The following is a 26,278-nucleotide window of genomic DNA, read 5'->3' on the forward strand; positions in this document are numbered from 1 at the left end:
AATGTAGGCGGCTGGATTTCAATTTCCTGTGCTCTCCTATGTCTTCTCACCACTGTAACCCAGACACCCTGGCCCTCACCATCCTAAGGCCAGGAAGGTTACAGGTTACCTCTCCCTCTTCAAAAAGAGTCTTGGGGGTTCTCCAGGTTCTCTGCCAATGGGTCCAGCTCCACCAACTGTATTCACCCGAGTGTAGGAGCTGGGGATCCCTGCACCTCAGTTTCATTTGAAAACAGATTAGTTTTTACAAAGAAATATTCACTTCCAAAGGTAGAATCACAAATATATTAATCCCCCTCCCTCTTGCATCCATCATACTCTGGAGGGGGGGAAAGGGATTAGGTTCCTAGCTTAGTTCAGTTCCTATAGAACTCTGTCCACCCTCCAAACCCCAACCCACCTTGCATTTGCTTCCCTGGCACCCTAGCACCTCCCAGGGACTCTGCCAGGCTGGTTGGCTGCACCATTGGTCAGGAATCCTGGTTCCAAGGTTACCATGACTTGAGGTTCTGGGTTTACTGGGGCATCATTATAGACACTTGAAATTGAGGGCCAATGAGACAGGGGACCCCAGCCCTATTTCTGGGAGCCATGTGTGCTGTGACTGAACTGCAGCCTGCACCCTCTGGATGCAGCCACAAAGAGAGGGTGTTTCAGTGTGGTCAGCTGGAAAGGCTTAGCCTGTTCTGGCTCTACCCTCACCCCCAAGGCAGGGGATGCTGAGTACCTCAGGTTACACAATTTGGGCATGAAGGTGAGCCCAGTCCTCTTCGCACTGTGGCTGCCTCTGACCCAAGGAATCCTGACAGGGGCCATCGTAGTGGCCAGGGCTTTGCCAGCCAGGGACCAAAATATCTGCTTCTATCCCCTTTTCCACCAATAGGATTTCTGTATTGCTTATAGGTGAAAATGTCACTTCTATTCCTGATTTTCTATGATCCTATGACCTCACCCTATAATCAGCAGGGAGCCTTTGAAGCTTTGTGAGTGCATTGCAAGTCCCCCTTCTGTGGCTCAGTTTCACCAAGTGTAAAATGAAGAAAGGGGTGAGATTATTTCTTGACATTCCTTCCCACTCCAGACCTCTGGTCCTGTGTTCTTGGGAGGGAAGGAATGATGAGACCCTGGGTTGGAGGGGGCCCTCAGGTCTGCTTCCAGGGAATCTGAGTGGGGGGGCCCTCTGCTTGTCCACCCTAGAGAGGATGCTTTTTGTCACGGTATCTGGGGAGACGCGTGCTTGGGGATTTGTGAAGTGTTGGTGCGGTAAAGGACAAAGACAGCTGGGAGATCCCTTAGAGAAGGGAATGTCTGAGGTGTGTGGGAGGGCACTTAGAACATGGAATGCCAAGGGTTGGGGGGGGTCCTTTACAACAGGGAATGCGGGGGGGGGGGTCTTGGAACATAGAATGTTGGGGAAGTATACTTAGAACATGGAATATGTGTGTGGGAAACTTAGAACATGGAATGTGGGGGGACACTTAGAACATGGAATGTATATGGGAGGTTAGAACATGGAACGTGGAGGGACACTTAGAACATGGAATGTGGGGGGACACTTAGAACATGGAATGTATATAGGAGGTTAGAACATGGAATGTGGGGGGACACTTAGAACATGGAATGTATATGGGAGGTTAGAACATGGAATGTGGGGGGACCCTTAGAACATGGAATGTGGGGGAACACTTAGAACATGGAATGTGGGGGGACACTTAGAACATGGAATGTATATGGGAGGTTAGAACATGGAATGTGGGGGGACACTTAGAACGTGGAACGTATATGGGAGGTTAGAACATGGAACGTGGGGGGACACTTAGAACATGGAACGTGTATGGGAGGTTAGAACATGGAACGTGGGGGGACACTTAGAACATGGAACGTGGGGGGACACTTAGAACATGGAACGTGTATGGGACGTTAGAACATGGAACGTGGGGGGACACTTAGAACATGGAATGTGAGGGGACCCTTAGAACATGGAACGTGGGGGGACACTTAGAACATGGAACGTGGGGGAACACTTAGAATATGGAACGTGGGGGGACACTTAGAACATGGAACGTGGGGGGACACTTAGAACATGGAACGTGGGGGGACACTTAGAACATGGAACGTGTATGGGAGGTTAGAACATGGAACGTGGGGGGACACTTAGAACATGGAACGTGAGGGGACCCTTAGAACATGGAACGTGGGGGGACACTTAGAACATGGAACGTGGGGGGACCCTTAGAACATGGAACGTGGGGGGACACTTAGAACATGGAACGTGTATGGGAGGTTAGAACATGGAACGTGGGGGGACACTTAGAACATGGAACGTGAGGGGACCCTTAGAACATGGAACGTGGGGGGACACTTAGAACATGGAACGTGGGGGGACACTTAGAACATGGAACGTGGGGGGACACTTAGAACATGGAACGTGGGGGGACACTTAGAACATGGAACGTGGGGGGACACTTAGAACATGGAACGTGGGGGGACACTTAGAACATGGAACGTGGGGGGGTGACAGAACTCCCTCGTCGGGAGGCCTGGGCAGACTGCCGTGTGGCGGCCGGCCTGGCTTGGGGGAGGTGGGGGGGCGGTCTGGCCTGGGGATGGGGGTGGGGGCGGGGCGGCCTGGCCTCAGGGCAGGGCGGGGGAGGGGGCCGGAACCCTCGGGCCGGGGGCGCGGTTTCCCGGCGGGGCGCTTTGGCAGGTGCGCGGGTGGCCGGGACTTCCGGCGTTGCCGGGGCGCCGCGGCGGGCGGGCGGGCGGACGCCGGGGGATGCGGCCCGAGGCGGCAGCGGCGGCGGCGGGAGCGCGGGCGCGGGCACGGCGCGGGGGCGCGGGCGGCAAGGCGCGCGGCCGCGGCGGCGGCGGCTGCTGCTGCGGCGGCGGCGGCTGCTGAGGGTGGAGGCGGCGGCGGCGGCGTCGGGCGCGCGGGCGCGGGCGCGGCGGCCTCGGCCTCGGCGGCGGGAAGGAGGCGGCCTCGGCCTCGGCCTCGGCCTCGGCCTCGGCGGCAGCTCGGGCCCGGAGCGGCCTCGGTCTCGGCCTCGGCGGCGGCGGCCTGGGCGGGCCCGGGCTCGGGCCCCGCGGGCTCCATGGCCCCGGGGCGCTGAGCGCCCGGCCCGGCCCCGCCTCGGCAGGCAGGCAGCCCGGGGGCGGCCTCGGCCTCGGACCCGGCCCCGGCGGCCGAACAATGAAGCTCCTGAAGCCGACCTGGGTCAACCACAATGGTGAGTGAGCGAGCGGTGACAGCGCGCGAGGCGGGGGGCCCGGCCCTGCCGGCGGCGGGAAGCGAGGCCGTTTGAAAAAGGCGCCGGCCGGTCTGCTCCCTGCGGCCCCGGCCCCGGGCGCTCGGACGGTTGGGCCGCGGCCCCCGCCCCGGATCGCGGGCAGCCCGGGCCCCGCACGCGGACCCCGCAGGAGCCATGTGGCCCGAGCCGGTGGTCACCTTGGGCCCGGGGCCGCCGGACTGCGGGGGAGCCCCGGGGCTGAGAGCGCCCCCTGCGGCCGCTGCGGGCCGGGCCGGGAGGGAGGGAGCCGCGAAGTTGGTCCAAGTGTCCTTGGCCGGAGCGCCCGGAGCGTGCGGGGTGGGGGCAGAGGGCCCGGTGGCACCCGCGGCCGCCTCTCCCGGGGCTTCTGGGGGAGGCCCTCCCGGTCTCCTCCCAGCCCCCCTCCCCCGCGGTCATTCTTCGGCACCCCTGTGTGCCTAGGAGAGTGCCGGCGCTGGAGCAGAGCCTCCCCGGACTGTCAGCGGGAAGCGTCCGGGCCCCTCGTGGGGGATGCGGAGCCGGGAGCTTCGGGCTGCTGGGCGGCGGGGTGACCCTTCCCTGGCCAGGCCGGGGGCTCCCCTCCTGGCGGGCCCGTTGTCAGCCCGGTGTGTCGGGGCCCCCCACCTGCTGGACCTTTGGTGCCCCGTGTGCGGCCGGCCTGGGCCGCAGAGGAGGAGGGAAGGGTTAGGGGAGCTGACATCCCCTTTATTTTGGTTGTTCCGTGGCCCGGCCGGCCCAGCCCAGGCCCATCAGTCAGAGTCGGCCTGCTGGGGGCCTTCCATGCATGGTGTGCATGCCCGTGGCGCTCACTGTGTGCACATCTTTGTGATGCACTGGGCATGTGTGAGAGCCCTGCCGTCTCCATCCTCAGCTCTCCTTTAGGGGTCACCACGAGAGTGCCAAGGAGAAGGTGGGGTGGCCGGCGGGGCGCCTCTTCAGCCTGCTTGGCCTTTTGGGCTCAGTTCGGAGCCGGGACAGGCACTGCTGGCCGTCCAGCTGCGTGCGCTCAGCCCCGGGCTCTTCCTGGGCAGGTAAAAGGGCTGGACTTTTTCTAGTGATTGTGGAGCCCGAAGAGCACTGGATTTGGAATGAAAGGACCTGCCTTCAAATCCTCCTGCCTCCTTGGGTGATCATGGCCCTTCTGGCTCCAGGTCTGTGATCGGGGCTCTGGCCTTCATGAGAAGCTGCCGAGGTTTGGGGAGGGGCTCATTACCCAGTGGGGATCACTAGGAGGTGATTCCAAAAGGTGGTTTGCTAAAGAGGAGCTGCCACAGACATCCTTGAAGGGAATTGGACCGGGTCCTGACTCTCCATGCTGCTGAAGGGACTAGTGGTAGATGCAGTCAAGGAATGCTTCTTGGAAGAGGCACATGAGCCCCAGGGAGCGCATGAGCCACAACATAAAGGCTTCCTTCCATGTGGATGGGGTTTATGGTGCAATAGGGCACTCCGCCATCATCTCAGTAATTGTAATATGTACCTGGACTTGTGAATGAACTTAGAAGGGAGTGTAACACACTGTGGGAAGCACACGATGCAAACTACTTGTTTTCAGAATGCTGTAGCCCTGTTACTATTAGATCTGAGTTCAGAGTGCCTCAGATGCTGTCGCCCTGGGCAAATTACTTCACTTTGGTCTGCCTCAGTTCCCCCAACTGTAAAATGAAGATATAATAGCACATACCTCCCAGGTCATGTAGTAAGCACTGTAAAAATCCTTCTTTGCTTCCTTCCTTCCTTTCTTCCCTCCTTCCTCCCTTGCCTATACAAAATGATAAGGAGATTGGGCTTTTTAGTTGCTGTTTTGTCCCCCCAGGTAACAATACTAAGAGTCCCATATCGTTTACAGAGTGTGTCACTGACACCCCCTCCAGGGATCTTCACAGTGCCTCGATGCTTTAGGAATTAAGCATTGTACTGTCTCTAGTATTTGCAGATGAGGTAACTGAGCCCCAGGATTCCAGGCCTGCTAAGTGTCTGGTGAAGGAGGTGCTGTCCATCGGACCATTCATTTTCCCATTATAGCTCAATTTCTATCCAAGTAATTTAGGGCATTCACAGCAGCTAAGTGATCTGGCCAAAAAAGTGTGGCTGGTGTTTCAGGCCTCACAGGTATTAAGCATGTTCATGTAAAGAGGGTGTGCCAGTTTCTCTGGGCAGATGCTGTCTAAGAGGTATTTATTAAGTGCCTGCTGTGTGCAGGGCCGGGCTGCCCTGCCCTCAAAGAGTTTATTTTCTTGGGGGAGGTATACAGTATGGCCCCTTGCATGGCACTTGAGGGAGAGATTAGGGATGGGTTTCTGGGGGGGGGGCGGGGCGGGTTGGCATCTGAGCTTAGCCTTGGCCAAGGCTAGGGTTCTGAGAGATGGGGATAGGGTCCAGTTTGTTTGGGCTGCAAGTCACAGACATAAGTGTGGAAAGGGAACATGAAGACAGAAGACAGGTTGTGAAGGCTCTTGGAGGCCAGGCCAGGCTGAGGAGGAGTTTATCATTTCTCCTGGAGGCTTTTAAAAATAATTTAAATTCAGGCTTTCTTTCTGATATCCCTGTGCCTTTTTAAAACGGCTGTCAAATTTCTTATCTGTGTCCCTTTTTCACTTGAGAAACTTAGCAGCCATGAAAGTGTTGCCGAAATATCCTACAAAAGGTCTTAGACTAGTCACAGAGACTTTGACTTACTGACAGAAGCAGTGTGCCCAAACTCCTCACCTTGCCAGATCTGACCTGGCCTGCTGGGAAGCCAGGTGTTTGTCACAATTCCTGCCCCTTAAAGGGTGTGCTTGGCACTACAGAATGTGTCCTCAGAAGGTGACGGTACACTTTCTCTTTGGGAGTCGCCACCAAGGATTCAGGAAATGGGCAGAAGTGAAAATGATCTGAAGTCAGAAGAAGGGGCTTGTGTCAAGGCACATGGCAGAAGGCTAGGGCACTGGTGGTGGCAGGTCGAATATCAGTGGGCATGTAAAAAACCAGAAGATAAGATGACTGGCAGTAGTCAGTACAGACAGAGTTTGGCTTGGTTAAAGTCAAAGGTGTGTGTGTGTGTGTGTGTGTGTGTGTGTGTGTGTGTGTGTGTGTGTGTGTGTGTGTGCGTAGTGACTTCAGACTTGGCATTGTTAGGGCCACACACTGTGTGTACTTCTGGCAGGATTGACTAGACCCTGTTTCTCAGGGTATTGAGTTTGGTGTAATTTCAGGCTCTCACAGGCAGCTCAGGTTGGGGACATGCCAGCTTTCTTTGTACCCTAGGACCAAGTCTAAACATTTCCTTCCTGGTCTGAGCTCCCCAAATTCCTAATCTGACTTTGGGTCTGAGCAAACATAGCTGTGGACTTGTCCTTGGTTTGAGCTCCAGTAGGCAGCCATCAGTTGGAGAGTTCTGTAGGTTCAGACCCACAGAACTGTGGGCTCCTCGTTAGTCTGGTCTTCTTGCCATGGTCATTATGCTGCAGGCTTCAGACAAGGGTGGGAGTTGGATCTGAGACCCTGTTCTGTTGCTTCTGTACTTGTGCCTTGCTCTGTACACAGGCCAGGACTAGTGACTACACCATCCCTACGTGCAGATTGCCCCTTCAGTCCCCACTGAATCCATGGCCCAGCATTGGGTAGTAAGCAACAGAGTTGCCACTTCGCATCTGTTCCTGCTCCTCGAATAGTGTCCAGCCTCTCTGTGCCAGCCTCTGGTGTCCAGTTGCAGGCAGGTCCTCAGTCCCAGGGCTGGAATACTTAGCCCTGGAGTTCTCCTGGCTAGATCCCACTCCAGTTTTCACCAACTTCTGTTTCCCTGAGCTGGCCCAGGCTCACCATGGTTTTTCCTTGGATTCCCTGCTCAGGGTTTGGTCTGGTGTGTTTTCTAGATCTTTATGAATGAAGTAAGGGAGAGGGTGGGTTGTACTGCTTCTTACTGTTCCACCATCTTGGCTGGTCTCAGGAACAGTTATTTTCAACTACGTAATTTCATCTTGGTTTTCTCTTACTCAAATACTAGAAGGATCTGTGATCTCATTGGTGTGAGAATTCCCTCCAGATATTCAGATTTGTGCCCACTACCCATCTTATGCCACTTTAGTCTCATCAAAGAAGGTGTACCCAGCATGCTGAACGAGTTCCTCCTGCTCCCCTAGTATCTTGAGGGTACTTGGGGAGCGTCAGGGCTGTCTACCAGGTATCTTTCTGCACTCTCCAAAGAACTGGCCCTTTTCTTCCTATCACACAGTTCCTTGATTACATCTGGTAATCCTAGTCTCCAAATTTCTTCAGTCATTCTATGTTGCCGCCAGCTCTCACCTGCCATATGCCTCACCATTACCCTCTGCAGGAGAAATTCATTTCAACTTCTTTGGACGCTGCAACTCCCCCAAAGCCCATGTCTATTTGTTATATAGCCTGGCCAGCAGAAGGTTGGTAGTACAAAGAGGGACATCTGCTTTCATGGGTTGGCATCGTTAGAGAAGCTTTGCGGTTTCCTGAAGGCAGTGCTAGCCCCCTCTCCTCCTCCTGTTCAAGAAGTGAACGAAACTTTTTAGTATTTCTTAAACCTTTTATTCTTGTTAGATTTTTCTTGTATTGGTCTCCTTGAGGGCAGAGCTGGTGTCATCTCCATGGTGCCTTCCACAGAGAGATCCTCAAAGATATTTGGTGAATGGACTTATAAAGTTCCCAAGTTTCCCAATAGCTCAGGAACGGGTTCTGGAACAGGGCTCCAGACCATCTGGATGCAGACATTCACATTTAGATAACTGAGATTAAATTGTAATCTCTGCTAATGTGTCCTATTCCTTTCTGGTTTAGTTCTTTGGGAAAAGGTCTTGAATGAGTCTAGTGGATTGGAGTATTTCCAAAAAGTAGACTGAGAATGCCAGAGGAGGGCAAAAAGACAATTTAATTTTATGAGAAGCTGGAAGTCTGGACGAGATGGCTGCTGCTTGTGGCTGGCAGAGCTGTATTTTAGAGCTGTTGTCTCTGTTGCCGGTAGGGATGTCTTGGTTCTGGCCTGTTGGTGATCAGTGGATTCCTGGGTGGTCCCAGGTCCCCCTTTCTTCCTAGTCTCATGATGACAATGGCTTCATGTGTGCTTCTTTGGCAATTCCTAGCTCAGCCAGTAAAAAAGCTTTCAGATAAGCCTTGGGAACCAAAGAGCAAATAGAAGCACAATGATCCATTACCTGATCCAGCCTGGTAAATTCATCTTGATTTGCTAATTTACCCATTCTAAAGGGTGAAAGCACGCCATTAGTAAAATCAGCCAAGAGCTAAAGATAGTGTAGACAGAATTAATCTGCTGAGAATTGGTGAACTTAATTTTAACCGATGTATTTTGTTTTAAATTACCTTGTGAAATACTAGAGGCCAGGATGGCAATGAACCCTGAAAAACTCTCAGGTGATGAAGCATCAAGTGGCTGAGTGTGATTCCGCATGAGGCCAGGCCCTTCTGTGATTTACTGAGAGTTAAAAGAAGCCCAGACTACGTTTTCATTAGTTGGTAGCACAACTTTGTGTTGTTGCCTATGGGACCTTGTAAAAAAAATTTAGAAAATCTGTAGTTTTGATATTCTGATGTTGGAGTCCAGTAAATCTAAATCCTTTATTTTTTTAAATTATGTATTTTTTTCATTCAGCAAACATCTGTCTTCTTTCCCTCTCCTAATTCCATGTAAGAGATAAACAGACAAAACCCTTGTTATAAACATGTGTAGTCGAGCAAAACAAATTTCTGCGTTGGCCATGTCTGAAATAAATCTATCCATGTATGTAGGTCTCAGTCTGCACCTTTTCTATCTTTGTGTCTGGGACCCGAGGCAGAGTTATCCTAGCTGACCAGCCTCCTTCTGGCTCTTCTCCCTCCGTCTTGCTCTCGTCACATTCATAGCGTCGGAGCTGGCAGGACCCTTAGAGGTCATAAGCCTAAGCCACCCCCTTCATAGACCATTGTCCAGGTGATGGGTCCCTGCCCTCAGTTTCCAGTTCTTTGCTGGCACAAAAAGAGCCTTCTATAAACGTTTTTGTCTCAGTGGGTCTCTTTCCTCTTTTGTTGGTTTTTTGGGGTTAGGCCTAGGAAAGGTATGATTGAGTGAAAAGCTCTGCAGTTTAGTAGCTTTGAGGGTGCACTTCCAAATGGCTGGGCCAGTGAAGACACAGTTTCACAGACAGTGTATTCATGCCCCTGTTCTCCCTGCAGGCCTTCCAGCATTTTTCCTTTTCCATTTTTGGTCCTTATTGCTGATCTGATTGACTTGAATCAAGACAGGCAGCAGGCTGTAGCAGTAGCTCAAGTGTTGGCCTTGGCCTCTGGAAGATGCAGCTGTGTGACTCTGTGCAGGGCACTTGGTCTGTCAGCACTCCCTCCGAGCAGCTCAAAGCCTACAGTTTTGGGATCTAAAAGTTCCGCTTTGGGTATCCCTTTACCACCAATGAAATCACCTCACACAAGTCATGTGTGTAAAACAAAACTGTCTACCCCACCCCGGGTTACTTGCTTTGTGCTGTGTTGGATGCAAAAGGATGAAAACAATCATCCCTGTCCTCAAGGAGCTTGCTTCTGAGAGGGATGGGGAGGATATAATCGATAGAGAAGTAAATAAAGGTCATTTTCGGAGGGGCCACTGAACAAGTTGTACTGTTCTGAACTCCTCAACTAGGTGGCAGCATATAGCTGGTGACTCGAAGTCCTGAAGATCTAAGTTCAAATCTTTCCTCAGACACTAGCTGTGTGACCACCTGTGCCTCAGTTTCCTGATCTGTTAAATGGGGACAGTAACCACCCCTGCGTCCCAAGGGTGTTATGAAGACCAAATGAGGTATCAGGCGAAGTGTTTTGCAAACTTTAAGCACAAGATAAATGCTAGTAATTAATAACTGGAGGGTACAAGTCAGCTAGTGTGGCTGGGGGATGAAGGTGGGAAGAGGGGATGGGATCCAGGTTGTAGAAGGCTTTAAAACCATATTAACCAGACCAAAGCAGCGCACATTCTGTTCCAGAGTAAATAGGGAGACCCTGAAGGTTTTAGAGCAGAAGCGGCACTGTCAGATCTGTTCTTTAGGAAGATTATTTCGGCAGCTGGCCAGGGAATGGATGAAAGAGGGGAGAGACTAGAAGCAAGTTAAGGCATAAAGCATTTCATTTTTCTTTTTAAAATTCATTTAAAAATTTTTCAGTTCCATATCCTCTGCCTCCTCCTTTCCCCCTCTCTACATTGAGAAGGCAAGAAAAACAAATCCCTTTACAAATGTGTGTAGTCATAGAAAACGGATCCTTACATTAAACATGTCAGAAGGACGGTGGGGGGAGGGAGACATCTTTCAGTCTGTCTCTGAATCCTTCACGAGGTCTGTGGAGTGTGGTTGGTCCTTGGTTGGTCAGAGTTCCAAAGGCTTTCAGATTTGTTTGTCTTTACAATGTCATTGTTAGTGTATAGATTGTTCTCCTGGTTTTGCTCACTTCACTTTGCATCAACTCATGAAAGTCTTCCCAGGGTTCTCAGAGATCATGCCCTGCATCATTCTTTACAGCACAGTCACACTCATGTGCCGTTCTTGCTCAGCCATTCCCCAGTTGATGGGCATGGCCTTAGTTTCCAAGTCTTTTCTGCCACGGAAAGAGCTGCTATCAATATTGTAGTCCATATGGATCTTTTTCTTCATTCTCCTTTTTCACTTTGGGGTATAGTCCTAGTAGTGTTCTCACTGGACCAAAGGATATGCTCATCAACTAGTATTTATTAAGCATTTACTTTGTGGCAGCCAAGCAGGGAGACAGATTAGGAGTCTCTTGGAATAGTCTAGGTAAGAAGTAATGAAAGTCTGAACTAAGGTAGCTTTGAGGCGACTGCAGGGAAGAGGACCAGATGTGCTAGGTTATGGTGACTGTAGAATTTATAGGACTGCATATTTCCAAGTGTATGGGAGATGAAAGGTTGAGAGTGACTACAAGGTTTTGCTTTCTGAAAATGGGAAGGAGGATGATGCCATCAAGAGAAATGGAGAATTTTGGATAGGAAGGGCACATTTAGGAGGAAAAATGAGTTCCCTTCGGGTTGAGAATGTTGACCAGGCACCACTTTGAGGTGCCCAGTGGACAGAAGGCATGTGGGGTTTGGTTCCTGATGAACACAAATCTGGATGAAAATGCAAATTGAGCCTCTGTGAACAAATGAGGTCAGCAATGTGGAGAGAAGAGAGCCAGGCAGAGTCCTTGGGGATGGCAACGCGGAAAGGCGAGAGACATAGCAGAGGAGACTGAAGGCAAGGATAAGAACCAGGAGTTCTTATAAGCTGTGAAGGAGCTGAGTGGGATGGGACTAAACAGGGACAAGTTAGAGGTAGGCATCCAGGACAGGTGCCAGCCAGGGAAGAAGGTGTGGGATCCAGTGTAAATTGGCCCCGAAGTTCCCAGTTGTCAGTCTTCATGGGCAGAGGGGGAGTTTCCCTACTGGGCATTTTCTGTTCCAATGAAATCACAGATCTGGGCAAAGAAAGAAAGAGAAGCAAGTGGAGCTGGCCTCACACTGACCCTTGTTGGCCTTAGAGTCCATCGTGGGGCCTGGCTCTGGGCACGGAGAGATGGGTGGGGAGCAAGGGAAGAGGAGAGCTACAGGGTAATTTGGAGGGCTGGCCAGCTAAGAGAAAGGGGACTTTCCTTTTAATGGTGGCGGGGACTTGAGGGTTATCATTTTAGGCCCAAAGGGAAGGCTCCAGAGAGCTGGCTGTAGGTGGTGATGGATGGATTTCAGGGGCAGAAGACACAGCGATCCCATCCTGGGAGATGGTCCCTCAGATCCGGTCTTACTTTTTATTTCTGTGTGTCTCTCTGAATCTTTGATGTCCCTCGACTGTTTTCTGTGTTCACTTCATCTCCCTGAGATTCCTGGTGTCTTCTTGATGGAGCCTTTAATATTTTATGAACACCAGTGGCGCACTTGGGATGACCATCTGTTTGTACCCTTCCCTCTTCTTACCTGGCTGGCCTGCCTCCTTTTCTAGGCCCTGACAAGGTAATGAATTATTACTGTTTTTATTCAGGGCTGCTCATCAGTTGTTCTAGTATTTTCCAAGGGAGTATGTGGTAAATTGATAATGTTTCATAGCATTAGTTCATTTTTGTGCGAGGAGGAAAGTGGGGAAACCTCCAGAATGCCACTGTGTTGGGCAGGCGTGATGGGAAGGGCTCTTTCTCACTAAGTAGCATTTAACCCAGAGTCACTCATGTAGTCATTTTCCATCCTCTGGGCTGCCTAGTTCGAACCCTCCCCCAGATAAAACCTGCCCCCTGAAACCCCATCAGCATGAAGATTGGTTCTACTTGGAGACTCAACACCTCCTGGCCACCCTTGGGTAGAAGCCTCTCCCGCCTAATTGGAAACTGGAAACCCCTCCCACAGGCTTCATTTGCAGCTGGCTCTTTGCCTGGGGTCCACTTCAGGAACTTCTTGTTCCATGATGGATGTATACCCTACGCCCCCCAGCTCCCTTTTGCTTATTGGCTTCTCTCATTTGATTACAAGCTCCTAGAAGTCAGGGACTGCCTTTGTTTTGGGAGGTGGCTGTGAATTCCTGCCTGAGCAGAAGCTCTGCATGTGATTCTGTTATGAGGCCAAGCTTGAGTTGGTGATGGACAGAACTCTTTCTTGTGATTTGTGCTTGTCTGCGGGCATCGGCACTCATTTGGGTTGGATGACATTAGAATTGTGGGGGTCAGGCTTTTACCTAAAGCACTGAAGTTTGTTTTTTATTTTTCTGTGTGATGATAGTATGTGCCCCTGGAACATTTGCTGGAGAGAGCTTCCTAGTCCTGTGGATAAAAAGGAATGGAAATGTGTGTCCCCCTAGGCCCAGTGCCTTCTGGGTTATCTTGCCTTTCAGCTCACACTTCCTGCATATTGCAGATGGTCTCTCAGTTCTTTAGTTTGAGAGAGTTTCCCACTGAAATGCCACCTATAAAAAGTGTATATTTTTTTGACCCCAGTTGCCTCTGATTGGCTTCTGTGGGGTAGAGAGCTGCTTGGGACCCTGGGAGGTGCGGAGATGGAGCCTGAGACAGGGATCTTCCACTACCCAGAGCTGCCAGTCTCCTACTTGGCACTAATCAGCCACACGTTGTGCCTCTGTCCTTGGAGCCTTCTTGACCCATTCATACTACAGGTACACACTGCCACCATCTCCTCTCCTTGAGCAGCTCTACATGCCTCCTCCTCACTTTTATTCTGAGAGGGGACACACAAGTGGCATGTGTCATTTCAGCCCTTCGAGTTTCATGCCTCTCATTTGGCTTCCTGACTTACTTCTGGGGCAAAGCAGATCATGTGTTTGGTAAGACTGAGGCAAAGCCTCTGTCGTTGGAAGGCGCCGTTTGCTTTAACTGGACATTTCTTTGGTTGTTTTTCTATATATATATACATTTATATAATATGCATATGAATTTATATAAGTTCATTTTGAACTTAAAAAGGTGGAAAAATAAAAACATTTCAATGTACACAGTGCAACATATGAAACCATAAATCTCTATTCCACAGTTTGCATTTTTGGAAAAAACTATGTACTGAATATTATACATTTTCAAAGTTACCCCACCTTCTTGTGCTTCCTTCTGGGCAATTTTTATTTTTTATTCTCCCTCTCTACCCTGCGCCATTAGACACAGATGCGTGTGTGTATATATATGTATATGTATGTACATATACATATGTACACACACACATATATACGTACATGTAAAGTCATATTATACAAACTTACGTTTATCAGTTCTTTCTCTGGAGGTGGATAGCATCATATTTCACTGGTCCTTAGTAGTTGGTACTTATAATACTCAATCATGCACGGTTGTTAGAACAATTTTACTGTCACTGTATACAGTGTTCTCTTGGTTCTACTTACTTCACGTTGTATAGTTCATATAAATCTTTCCAAGTGTTTCTGAAATCATCATCATTTCTTATAGCACAGTAGTATTTCATTATAATCATATACCACATCTTGTTTGGCCATTTCCCCTCAATTTTCAGTTCTTTGTCACCATCCCAAAGAGAGCTGCTATATGTAGGTTCTTTTCTTTTTCCCTGAGCACCTTGGGAAACAGATCTAATAGTGGTGTTGCTGGTTCAGAGGATACACACAGCTTTATAACTCTTTCAAACTCTCCTAACAGATTGCTCTCCAAAATGGTTAGATTACTTCACAGTTCCACCAAGAGTGAATTGTGTCTCAATTTTTCCATCATCTCCAATGTTTGTCACTTTCCCTTTCTGTCATTTTAGCTAATGTGTTAGGTGTAAGATATTTTATACACATATTTTTAAAATGTTTTATTGGCACCTTTTGTCTTCACACCCCTGTCATTTCTGGATATATCCTCCCCTGATGTTGAACTGTAGCAAGTAAAAATTAAAAACAGACAGACAAGCTCCAGGTGGCCCAGTGCCCACATTTCATAGCTCCCACCATAAGCTGCAGCCCAACAGGTTTGGTGCGCATTTCCTCATGTCTCCGCACCAGCCCTGTTGGCATTATAATTACTCAGTGCTGTCCTTCTGAGCGTGTTCTGTTGATTTACCTTCTCTCTGGCATTGCTGATGTTCTTTGGGATGTGTGCGCTTCACTCCATGTGAGTTTTTTCATGTTTCAATATATTTCTGATTGATATTTCTTTCAGTGCAGTGACAGACTATTCCATTTGTGTGCCACATTTTGTTCAGCCACTCCTCAGGGCATGGGTAGGTACCCATTTTTTTATTAATTCTTTTTACATATATACATATATATATATATATATATATATATATATATATATATGAAAAATAAAAATAAATAAAAGAATTTAATGAATTCTTGAAAAGTACTGTTGCACTTTATTTGAAGATATGTTAGGTCTTTTTTTCTGGCTTTGGTCATATGTACAAGAGTGGGGACCATTGGATCGAAAGTGATGAATAGTTTAGTTTCTTTACTTCCAGAATTCCGGATTGTTTTCCAGAATGGTTGTACTGCCAAACTATTAGTTTGCTTGCCTTCCCAGCCCCATTAACATTGTTTCCATCTTCTTGTTATCTTTGTCATTTTGATAGGTTGAAGAGGTGAAATCTCAGAATTGTTTTAATCTGCACTTCTCTTATTGTTAGTGATTTGGAGCATTCTTTTGTTAGGTTGTTTTTAGCTTGTATTAATACTTTAATAGCTTCTTTTGAAACTGCCCGTTCATATCTCTGACCATTCTAAATGTTGGGGAATGGCTCTTGTTTGTATCAATTCTTAACATCTTGGACATGGAACCTCTATCAGAAATGTGTACTGCAAATATTTTCCCCAGTTAATTACTTCCTTTCGAAATTTAACTGCATTGTTTGTTCATGCCAAAGCTCTTTATGCATTTGAAGTTGTTTGGTCTTTTGTGATCACAGATGACCTACTTGTAAAGAATGGTATGTCAGATTCAGAATTTATTGAAATCAAGAGACCTGGGTTCAAATTCTGACTGTCACTAATTTACTGTGGGATTTGTGGCAAGTTACAGTCTCTAAGCCTGTTTCCTCAACTGCAGCATGGGGATAATACTTTTACTATTTCATGGAGTTGTTTGGAGAATTGCTTTTATCATCTTTGCCAATTTGATTAGTGATGTAAAACTTGAGTTTCACATTTGCAAATTTGCATTTCTCTTATTAAAGATTTAAACCAGTTTTCATATGGTTGTTGATAGTTTGTTCTTTTTAAAACTGCTGATATGTTTTGATTGCTTACTGGTCAGAATAATTCTTAATAGTTTTCTTGTAATTCTAGTTGTGTTGATTTTTTTCAAAGCTTTTTATTTTTATGATATACAAATTATTTTATTCCATATGATTATCTCTGTCTCTTGCTTGGAAAGGCTACTTTCCATCTTCTCTCAGAAATTTCAGTGGTGTGATCTTTTATATATAAATATGCTTTGGGTGCTTTTTTGAAATATATGGTGCAAGATGCTAGGGCAAACCTTATTTTTGCCAAACTTGCCAATTTTCCCAGCAGTACGTACTGAAGAGAGTTCTCCTTCCTGTCTTTTCCCCTTACCAAGAGTTTTTAAAATCTTAGTTAATTGTGCTATTTGTTTCTTGAGAAAGGATCAGAGCAGTCCAGGGTAGATCCTTTTCAGACGTGTAACAAGGTTACTGCTCTTTTACTATATGATTTTGTGCACTGCTACTGTATTATTTGATTGAGATGATTGTAGCAATAGAACAATGCCTGAAAATTCTCCAGCCTCCTCAGAGGAACAAATCCGTAATGAGGTCAGAGAGATCCATCTCACTGCCTAGGTTGGAAAAGCAAGGGATTGAAAAGGCATTTTGTCAAATGTGCATCCCCTTTGACCCAGCAATATCACTCCTGGGACTCTATCCCAAAGAGATCATAGAAATGGGAAAGGGTCCCACATGTACAAAAATATTTATAGTAGCTCTCTTTGTGGTGGCCAAAAACTGAAAATCAAGGGGATGCCCATCATTTGGGGAATGGCTGAACAAGTTGTGGTATATGAATGTAATGGAATACTATTGTGCTATAAGAAGTGAGAAGGAGGCAGACTACAGAGAGGCCTGGAAGGACTTATATGAAGTGATGCTGAGTGAAAGGAGCAGAACCAGGAGAACTTTGTACACAGCAACGACCACAGTGTGCGAGGAATTTTTCTGGTAGGTTTAGTACTTCATTGAAATGCATGGACTTAAAAAATTTCCAATGAACTCTTAAGGCAAAACACCTTCCACATCCAGAGAAAGAGCTATGGAACTGGATCACAGACAGAAACAGACCATTTTCTTTTGTATTATGTTATGTTTTGTTTTGTTTTGTGGTTTCCCTCATTCATTTTAATTTTTCTATGCAACATGCATTTAATAGGAATGTATGTGTTGAACCTATATAAGATTGTACGCCATCTCAAGGAGGGAGTGGAAAAGGAGGGAGGTATAAGAGGGAGGGAGTGGAAAAAAATCTAAGATATATGGAAGTGATTGTCGAACACTGAAAACAAATAAAATAATTTAATTTATAAAAAAAAAAAAAACAAAGAAAAAGGCATTTTGTCACACTGTCAGACAGGCTCTGTAGCAGTCTGTGGAGCTACAAATGGGTATATCTCCAACCAGGTACTGCCAATAGGTCGTGAGCTGGGCCAGCTATGAAGTAGGAAGGGGAGCTTTGTCTTGATTGTATCTGGGAAATTTTGTAGTGCTTTGAGATATCTCAGACTCGCTCTGCTACAATAGCTACTTTCTTTCATTGTTACTCTTCAGTGTATCTGAGTTTAGCAATCCACTCTTGCTCATCCTGTGCAACTTTTGTCCATTCTCTCCTATGAGAAGTTTACTTCAGGGTGTCCATCCACCTGGTGTGATTGTTGATACCTTGTTTTTATGCCACCTTTATTTCCACATATACCCCTCTCATACCTAAATGATCTGTCTCTGATAACAAAGATTTTTTTTCCTTTTTTTGGAGCCAGTTGGGGTTAAGTGACCTGCCCAGAGTCACACAGCTAGTGTCTGAATCTGTATTTAACTCAAGTCCTCCTGACTCCAATCAGTGCTCAGTTCACTGTGCCACCCAGCTGCCCTGATTTTTTTTTAAGAAACTCAGTAAAACTAGCCCATATCTCAGCCATGTAAGAGATTCCATGGAGGATGTGAACATCTGAAAAAAAGAGGTGTGACTGGACCATTCCTATGCTTTAAAATCCCCTTTCACAATCTGACTAGAGCCCACCTTCCCTCCTTGTTATAATTTCTGATTCCCACGCGCTCTGGGTCAGCTAAGCTCTTTTTTCTCCCAAGATGCCTTCTCTCGTCATCTCTGCCTATTCCTTTAGCACTCTACTCCAGGCCACTTTCTGAGCTCCCTGGTTGCTAGTACTTGCCCCCAGGAAAAGAAAAGTACCTTGTTTTGCCTTTTATATATTTTGAATGTATGCATATATGTGTGAGTATATTTGGATATGTATACATACATGCACATGTGCCACTTGGTCTCCCCTTAAAGAACATAAGTCTTTTGAGTGCCAGGACTGGTTAGTTTTTGCCCTTGTATCCCCACAGCTTAGCTGTGCCTGGCACATAATAGGTACTTAACAAATGGCTTGACTAATTTTTCAAAAGAGAGATCCGGATAGCAAGAGGAAGAGATAAGGAAAGAAAGTTAAAGAAAGTCCCCAACATGTTGGGTAGATCCTTGATGGAGCTTTCTCAGAAAACAATGTAAACAAACTTGCCCCAGGTTAAGAAGGCCTGGGTGAATGATGGGAAAATCCCAGCAGAGACTCTGGGAATAGGAAATAGGGTCAGACTTTATAATAGAGCTTCAGGCTCGATTTCTTTCTTTCTTTCTTTTTTTATTACTATTTTTAAAAAAATTTATTTATTTTTAGTTCTACAAGCTTTTGAGTTCCAAATTTTCTCCCCAAGATGGCATGCAATCTGATATAGACTCTACGTATATGTTCACTTTAAACATATTTTCACATTAGTCATGTTGTAAAGAACCAATGGAATGAACCACGAAAAAAAAGAAACAAAACAAAACAAAAAAGAGAGAGCAAATAGCATGTTTGATCTGCATTCAGACTCTGTAATTCTTTCTTTGAGTGTGCACAGCATTTTCTATCATGAGTCTTTTAGAACTGTCTTAGATCTTTGCATTGCGGAGAAGAGCCAAGCCTATCAAAGTCAGTCATTGCACATTGTCACTGTACCTGTGTACAGTGTTCTCCTGGTTCTCCTCCCTTCACTCAGCATCAGTTCATGTAAATCTTTCCAGGTTTTTCTAAAGTCCACCTGCTCATCATTTCTTATAGCACAATAATATTCAGTTACATTCATCCCACAACTTGTTCAGCCATTCCCCAATGGATGGACATCCCCTCAATTTCCAATTTGCTACCGCAAAAAGAGCTACTATGAATATTTTCGTACACATGAGTCCTTTTCCCATTTGTATGATCTATTTGGTATACCAAGCTCTATTTCTGTTATGTATCAATTGTTGTTTAGTCTCATGGAGCCTGGGCCACCTGCAGTTGTCCTGATAAATATTGCTATGGAGGAGGAAGTGAGGCTGATGACCTAGCACAGCCCTCTCTCACTCTAATCCAAGTCAACTGCAAGTCATGTCATCATTCCCTGATGTCATGGGCCTTTTCAAGAACAAAGGACAAACAGCCTCAGTTTCTACAGTTGCAAAATGGAATGTTACTATTTACCTTGCACTGTCACTATATAAATGGGAGCTCTTACTCTCTTTGTGAATTTTAAAGGACCTTCTTTACCTGAAAGGTGGTATGAGTCCTTGGTAGATAAGAATTCACTGGATTATAAAACAGCTAAAATTAAAAAAATAAAATAAACAGTAAGAAAAACACAAAATGCAGGTGTTTTCTGATTGAGAGAAAGCCTTTCCGGAGAAATGTAAACCTAGTGAAATCATGATGTGATGATTCTTTTAAGAGAGGCTCCTCTGAGGAATGGAGGACATGGATCCCATCCTCCTGCTCAGCTCCAAAGGGAACTCTTAAGCAAATTCTGAACAGAACCGAAGTCCTGCAGACCCAAAGACCAGTAAGAAGGCAAGATGAGGGCTTTTCCAGGTATCTGGGCAGCCCTTGAACATTTCCGAGGACAGAACCACCAGGCCTAGAGTGGGCCAAGACCAGCAGCTGGCTTTCTGTCTCATCCAGCTCAGGCCAAACCTATTAAACGCCCACCATGTGCAAACTCTATATAAAGCATTGAGACACAGGTTAGGAAGGTCAGTGAGAAGGCAAAAGATGAAAAGTGCAGAGAAGGCAGGAAAAAAACATGAGGGTTGGTGAGGGTGGGCAGGACATCCTTGTCAGCCAGTAAGTGCCTCCTCCCTGGAGGTATCCCAGTAGAAGGGGCAGGACCACTCACCTGAATACCCTGCTCAGGTGCACTTTGGAGCAGGAGACCTCCAAATGCCCTTCTCACTCGAATATTCTCTGATTCTAAAAAAATACCATCTCAACATTAAAGTGGAAAGAATGTGGGATTTAGAGCCATTCTTTGGCAAGGCACTTCTTCCCCCTTGGCCAGTGTCTTTATTGTCAGTTAAATGAGGGAACCAGCCTTAAATGGCCTCTGAGGGGTTTCTCCAAATTTCTCTTTCTCTAAACTCTATGCCCTAAAGGAAACTGATTTTTTTCTCTGCCTCTGGATGGATTTTTTTCTTGTGGATCTGGGCCACTTCATAGATAAAAGATCCCCAGTTCCCACTTGTACAGAGATATTCATTGTAGATCCACAAGGCTTTGTTACTGTGGGCCTCGTGCCCAGACATGGAATTTTGCTATATAGACCCTGACTTTGGAGGAGAATTTACTCTTATGGAATTAATCTGATGATGGAGTTCTTGGAAAGGACTGGCCCCTGCTGAATGGGCATCTTTTCTTCCTGTCATTTCTTTGTCTTTGTTGTCCTTTTCTAAGGAATGGAAAGGAATTCTTTGTCCTCAGTTTCCTCTGCTGTCAGAGAGGTGGTTGCATAAGGTAATCTCTGAGTCTCCTTCGGTTCTTAAATCTGTCATCCTCAAATCCACTTGTTTCTTTAGAGCACAGTAGCCCGGAGGGGCCTAGTTAGCATTCTTGCAGATTTTTTCTTCTGGTTTCCAGCTTTCACTTTTAGCTTTCAGGTTCCTCAAGGCAAATCTGTTGTCCTTTGATGAGCCTATGGTGCTCTGGGTCCAGCATCCTGTTCCTTGGTGGCTGGAAATCGTGCCACCACCTAAGGCTAGTGTGGACGAATCCATGCTGGCAGGGGGAGGACAGAGGGCTCTAAGCTCAAGAAGCATGGCCACTGCTCCAGAACTTGCATTTTGCTTTGTTATTTGTTGGGAATATGCTTGTCTCTGGTGGCAGTTCCCGTGCAGTGGACAATGTCAGCCAGGATGGGACACCTTCCGTCTGATCCAGCCAGCCCGTTGGTGGCCACCTTCTCCCAGCGCCTGCTGTATCATGGGGCACCAATCTAAGCATCTCAGAGGGGACTTCTTGGCTAGAATTCCAACAGGACTCGCACAAAAAGCATTCATTAAGACAGGCATTGGCCATGCACGTAACCGACAATCCCTATTCTACAGGAGCCACAAGAAGTATGTGTGTAAATCTATACAGGGATAACTGTAAAGAGAGGATGAACCAGTAAGTCCGAGGGATCGAGAGAGGGGAGGAAGCAGCAGGTGAGGAGAGTCAGGAATAATGATGATAGTGAGGATGGGGATCGAATGGCTACAAAGAGCTTATCTTACTTGTTTTGTAATTAGGAAAGACTTTATGTGGAGCAGGAACTCTTCACTTGGAGTCTATGAACTTTAAAAATGTATATGTTTTAATCCTTGTTTCCACAGAATTGGTTCCCTTTGTAACGCTATATATTTTATTCACTTTAAAGCATGATTCTGAGCAGGGTTCCACAGGCTTCACTCATTAGACTGATAAGGGGGCCCAGGACACAAAATGGTAATAACAGAACAGCAGCACTCATAGCATTACACATTGTCCTATGGGATCTTCAGAAGAGGAAGCAGAAGCTGAGAGGATAAGTGACTCACTTGCCTGAGGTCCCAAAGCTTAGCGTCTGAGGCCAGATTGGAAGCTGGGACTGCCAGACTCCAGGCCTCCACTGTGTCCCAATAACTTGCCGTCCCATTGACTTTTTTTAAGCTGCCATACTCTTTCTCCCAAATGGCCTGTGTGGGTTCCTTGAGGGTAGGGACTGTTTTGCTTGTAGCGTAATTACTTGAGCTCAGGTGCAAGGCTGTGCCTTCCTTGCCAGTAAATTTCATCTGCTGTGTGGAAATCCTGCTAGGATGGATCCCCTTCCTGGCTCCCAGAGTGGCAGGAAGGCTGTGCCCGCAGAGCACACACAGAGCAGGCTTTGAGGACAAGTCAGGCTGGATAAAACTGGGGAGCCTTGTCCCCGTGGGGCTGCTCTTGGCTCCAGAGGCTTCTGAAGAAGTTCTCTTAGGCCTTTTGGGATTCCTTGAGGGTGGAAATGCATGGTATGTTTGAAACAATCCCACTGGCTTCATCAGTCCTCTCAGGGTCTTTTTGGCCTTTGATTCTGTCATTCAAGGCATCCCCTTTTCTTCATCCCCTTTCTGCAGCTGGAGCAGCAGAGGCTTGTGGCCAGCCTCTCTGGGGCCCCTGGTGGCTGGGGGACTGTGGGCAAGTCTTTTCAGCTCTTGGGGCTTTAGTTTCCTCATCTGAAAAGTGAAACGAAGCCCAGTGGAATAATGGCCTCCCATGGCCATGGGGAGGTCCCAGGAAGTAGGTGGTGCACTGTGCTTGAAATATTTGGAGTTCTACCCAGTGTTTCACCTCACTGTCACCATGACTGGCTTTGGGGTCATCTGAAGAGTTGATGAGGGTGCCATGTGGACCTCTATCCATGACACAGAGAAAAATGATGGATAGAAGAGAGCCAAGGGGAGGCCTCTGGATCCCTCCATCAAGGATGATGGTGTCACTTCAAGGTGACATCAAATCATTATGGTTCCCATCAGTCTTATCTCTCTGTCTAAACTGCCCCTATCTAGATCACATATCCTCTCATTCTTCAGTTAATTGACAAGTATTTGTTTATTAAACACATGTACCATGCTAAGCACTAGAAGCACTCCTTTGATTCCCCCCTCAAAACCAACCCCAAAACAAAACTCCTCACCAAAATAGTCTTTGTTTTCCCGGGGCGCTTACATTCTAACAAGCAGATCCAAGATAATTATAGATTAAGTGAAATGTAGCCTTAGGGACATGACTCTACTATCAGGGAAGACCATGAGACCTCCACAGAAGGTGGCCCTTGAGCTGAATCATAAAGGAACCTTGAGAAATTGATCTGGAATCAGATTCCAGACATTGAGAGACTTGGCCAGTTATCTTGTTGAAATTCAGATATGCATACTGTCATCAGTTTGGTGATTCTGTGAAGAAGATACTCTGTTCTCAGTGCAATTGAGTATTAAAGTGAAAATCTGTGTCAGTGGAAATTCCTGGGTGTGAAAACTCTGTGGGACTTCACTGGGTGTGAAGGTATCAATAGTGCCCTGTGATCTCTAAAGCTTTGGAACCTGGAGCCATCATAGCCCCACTCAGCTCATTTATTCACTTAGTGGGAAGAACCTGTGGGATAATATTGTTCAGTTGTGTCCAGTCTTCATGACCCCATAGACCACACTGTACGTGGGTTTTCTTGGCAAAGCTTCTGGAGTGGTTTGCCATTTCCTTCTCCAGTGGATTAAGGCAGAGAGGTTAAGTGACTTGTCTAGGGTCACACAGATAGGAAGGGTCTGAGGCCAGATTTGGACTCAAGTCTCCCTGACTCCAGGCCTAGAGCTCTATCCATTGCACCTCAGAGCTGCCCCTCCCTGTTGGAGAATGCCCCACTTTTGTTTCTTGAGGCCTTCCCACACCCCCATTAAAGCTGCTTCCGTCCCTTATCAGAACTGCATCTTTTAAGACGTTAGTGAGTGTGGGGTCTCTTGGATATGGATCCTCCCTCACTGGGTCCCTGTGTGTGCCTTCTTGTTCACCATGCCACTTATCCGTATCAGTCATACGATCATACATTTAGAACTGAAAGGAACCTTGGAGGTCGTTGGTCTGGCTCCCCCCTCACTTTGACACAGGAAGGCCCAGAGAAGTCAGAATGACGTGCTCTAGGTCACACAGGGGTGAACCCCATCCTTGAACCCAGGCCAGAGTTTTTTCCATTGCCCACACTGTGCCAGGCACTGGGCTAGGTACTGAGAGCACAAAGATAAAAGTCCAGTGGTTTCTGCCCCATGGAGCTTACATTCTGACAGAGAAACACCATGTGCCCAAGCGAGGTGTACATAAACCTGAGCAGCTGGGCAGCGCAGTGCTATGCACCAGGCTCTGTGCTAGGCTTTGGAGACACAGACAAAAGGGAAATGGCTCTGCCTTCCTGGGTCTTTCATTGGAAGCTGCAATAGCTTACAGCCTAGCCAGGGCTTGGGGCACTGTGTGTCAGTATGTACTGAGTCAGTACAAGGGAGTTAGGGAGAGGAGTATTGGAGATGATCAGTAGAGGCTCCCTCTGAAGGTGGTGCTTGGGTGGGGTCTTAAGGTGAGGAGAGAAAGTGTTCCAGGCCTGGGGGACCTGCTGGCAAAGACCCAGACTTGGAGAGTGAGGAACTGCCAGAAGGTGGCCTGGGAGAAGGTGAGGGTGTGTGAGGGGGCCGGGAAAGTATGGTGGGGCTCGCTTCCAAAGGGCTTCCAAAGGTGGATGGGTTTGTATTCGATCTGTTAGAGAGAACTCTTGAAGTTTGCTGAGTAAAGGAGCTGGGTTAGGCCTGCTCTTGTCTTTTGAAGCATTTTTAAAACTGCCCTTGCCTCTTCTCTCCTCTCCCCTCACCACACCGAGCAAGCTAAAACATAAATAAATAATTAATTAAAGTTGGTAATTTATAGTGGTGTGGTCAGATTCACTGTGTCTGGAAAGGATTGCCTCTTGGCCTCATTGTGAGTTCATCACTTTCCATCGCTTTGCATCACCAGTTCTAAGGTCCCAGTTTTCTCTGAAACTGTCCACTTCCTAATTTCTTATGGCACAGTTAATATTCTAGTGCTTAATCCATAGCACAGGGTTTGTTTTAGCCATTTCCTAATAGGAGGACACACTCCAGTTTGGCCCCTACAGAAAGAGCTGATTTAAATGTTTTTGTACATGTAGAGTCTTTCCCTCTTTCTTTGATCTTCTTGGGGCACAGACCCAGTAGTGGTCTCGGTACTTTGGTAACTTTCTGGTTGTGGTTCCAAATTGCTTTCCAGGATGGCTACACCAGTTAATTCACAGCTTCCTCTACAGCATGGGGTTTTCCCACAGCCCCTGGTCAATATTGACCATTTTCCTCTTTTGTCATCTTTGCCAGCTGGTCAGGCCTGCTCTCCAGGGAAAGCACTTTAGCAGCTGTTCCGGAGAGGCAGCTCTAGTCTAGGGGATGAAGCCCTGAAGGGGAGGAGTGAGACGATAAACCAAAGGAAGGCGGGCATTGAGGATGATGTGGTAGAGAAGAAATGACAAAGTTTGGTCATCGATTGGCTCTGTGGGCGAGAGCAGAGTTGAGGCTGCAAACATGGTGGATTGGAATGTGGGGGTGCCTTCAGTAGTACTCGGAGAGCTCAGAAGAAGGAAAGATGATAATTCCACCTTTATGGTGGAACCAGTTTGGAATGTCCATAAGCAGTTGGTGGCATGGAGCTGGAGCACCAGGGAGAGATTCTGAGAGCTCCCCACGTGGGACAGTGGAAAGAGAGGAGAGACAGTGGCCCAGGGTGGAGCCTTTTGGGTCTTTCTACCTTTGAAGGGTGGAATGTGACTGAAGAACAGCTAAGCACACTGAGGCAGGCAGGAGGAGAACCGAGACAGAGCAGTGTCATGAAAACTCAAAGAAGAGAAGAGAGGGTGCTAGACATCAGTGTGAGAGGCTGCCAGAGGCCAGGAAGGAAAGAGGACTAAGAAGAGCCCCTGTTTGACAGGCAGAAGAGAGCTCCTGGGGAGCCAGACTGCAGGGAGCTTTGGTCTATAAAGGTCAGCTGTTGTTATCCGAGAGCCAGCAGTGCCTCCTCTTTGGCACAGCTGGGAGCCTCTCCCCCACTTTTAGCCACCCAAAATATATACTCACCTTCCTTTATTTGTCAAAGGTAACCTCTGTACTTTCAGGAGAGGGCATGTTGAGGTAGCGATAGTCACATCGAGCTTTCCTGCCATAGGATGTCTGAGAGAAGCAGCATTCCAGAATGTTGTTAGGAGAACCCGGAGAATGGCTGTCCTCACAGTAATGAGGCCACATAGGGGCTCTTTCCCTCTAGATAGCAGGCACACTTGCTCCTTCCTTTCAAGTGAATGAATAGGCAGCTGATTGGAGCCCATTCTCAAAGAACCTCTCCTCTCTAGGACCACATCACAAAGCAGGTTCTAACTGAATAAACGTCAGCTGTTTCCTGGC

At 47.4% G+C, this 26,278-nt stretch overlaps 1 protein-coding gene across 2 annotated transcripts in view; it reads left to right on the forward strand.

Annotated features, from left to right (window-relative positions):
- The first annotated feature begins 2,948 nt into the window (after window positions 1–2,948).
- The window catches only part of HIRA (histone cell cycle regulator), an 86,587-nt gene continuing 63,257 nt past the window's right edge, over window positions 2,949–26,278 (forward strand). For both annotated transcript variants that reach the window (XM_072599816.1, XM_072599817.1), the window contains exon 1: window positions 2,949–3,227. In XM_072599816.1, the coding sequence (XP_072455917.1) occupies window positions 3,191–3,227 (37 nt within the window). In that variant the 5' untranslated portion in view covers window positions 2,949–3,190. The remainder of the gene's footprint in view (window positions 3,228–26,278) is intronic.

The sequence above is a fragment of the Notamacropus eugenii genome, chromosome 4, assembly GCF_028372415.1.
Source record: "Notamacropus eugenii isolate mMacEug1 chromosome 4, mMacEug1.pri_v2, whole genome shotgun sequence".
Taxonomy (NCBI): Eukaryota; Metazoa; Chordata; class Mammalia; order Diprotodontia; family Macropodidae; genus Notamacropus; species Notamacropus eugenii.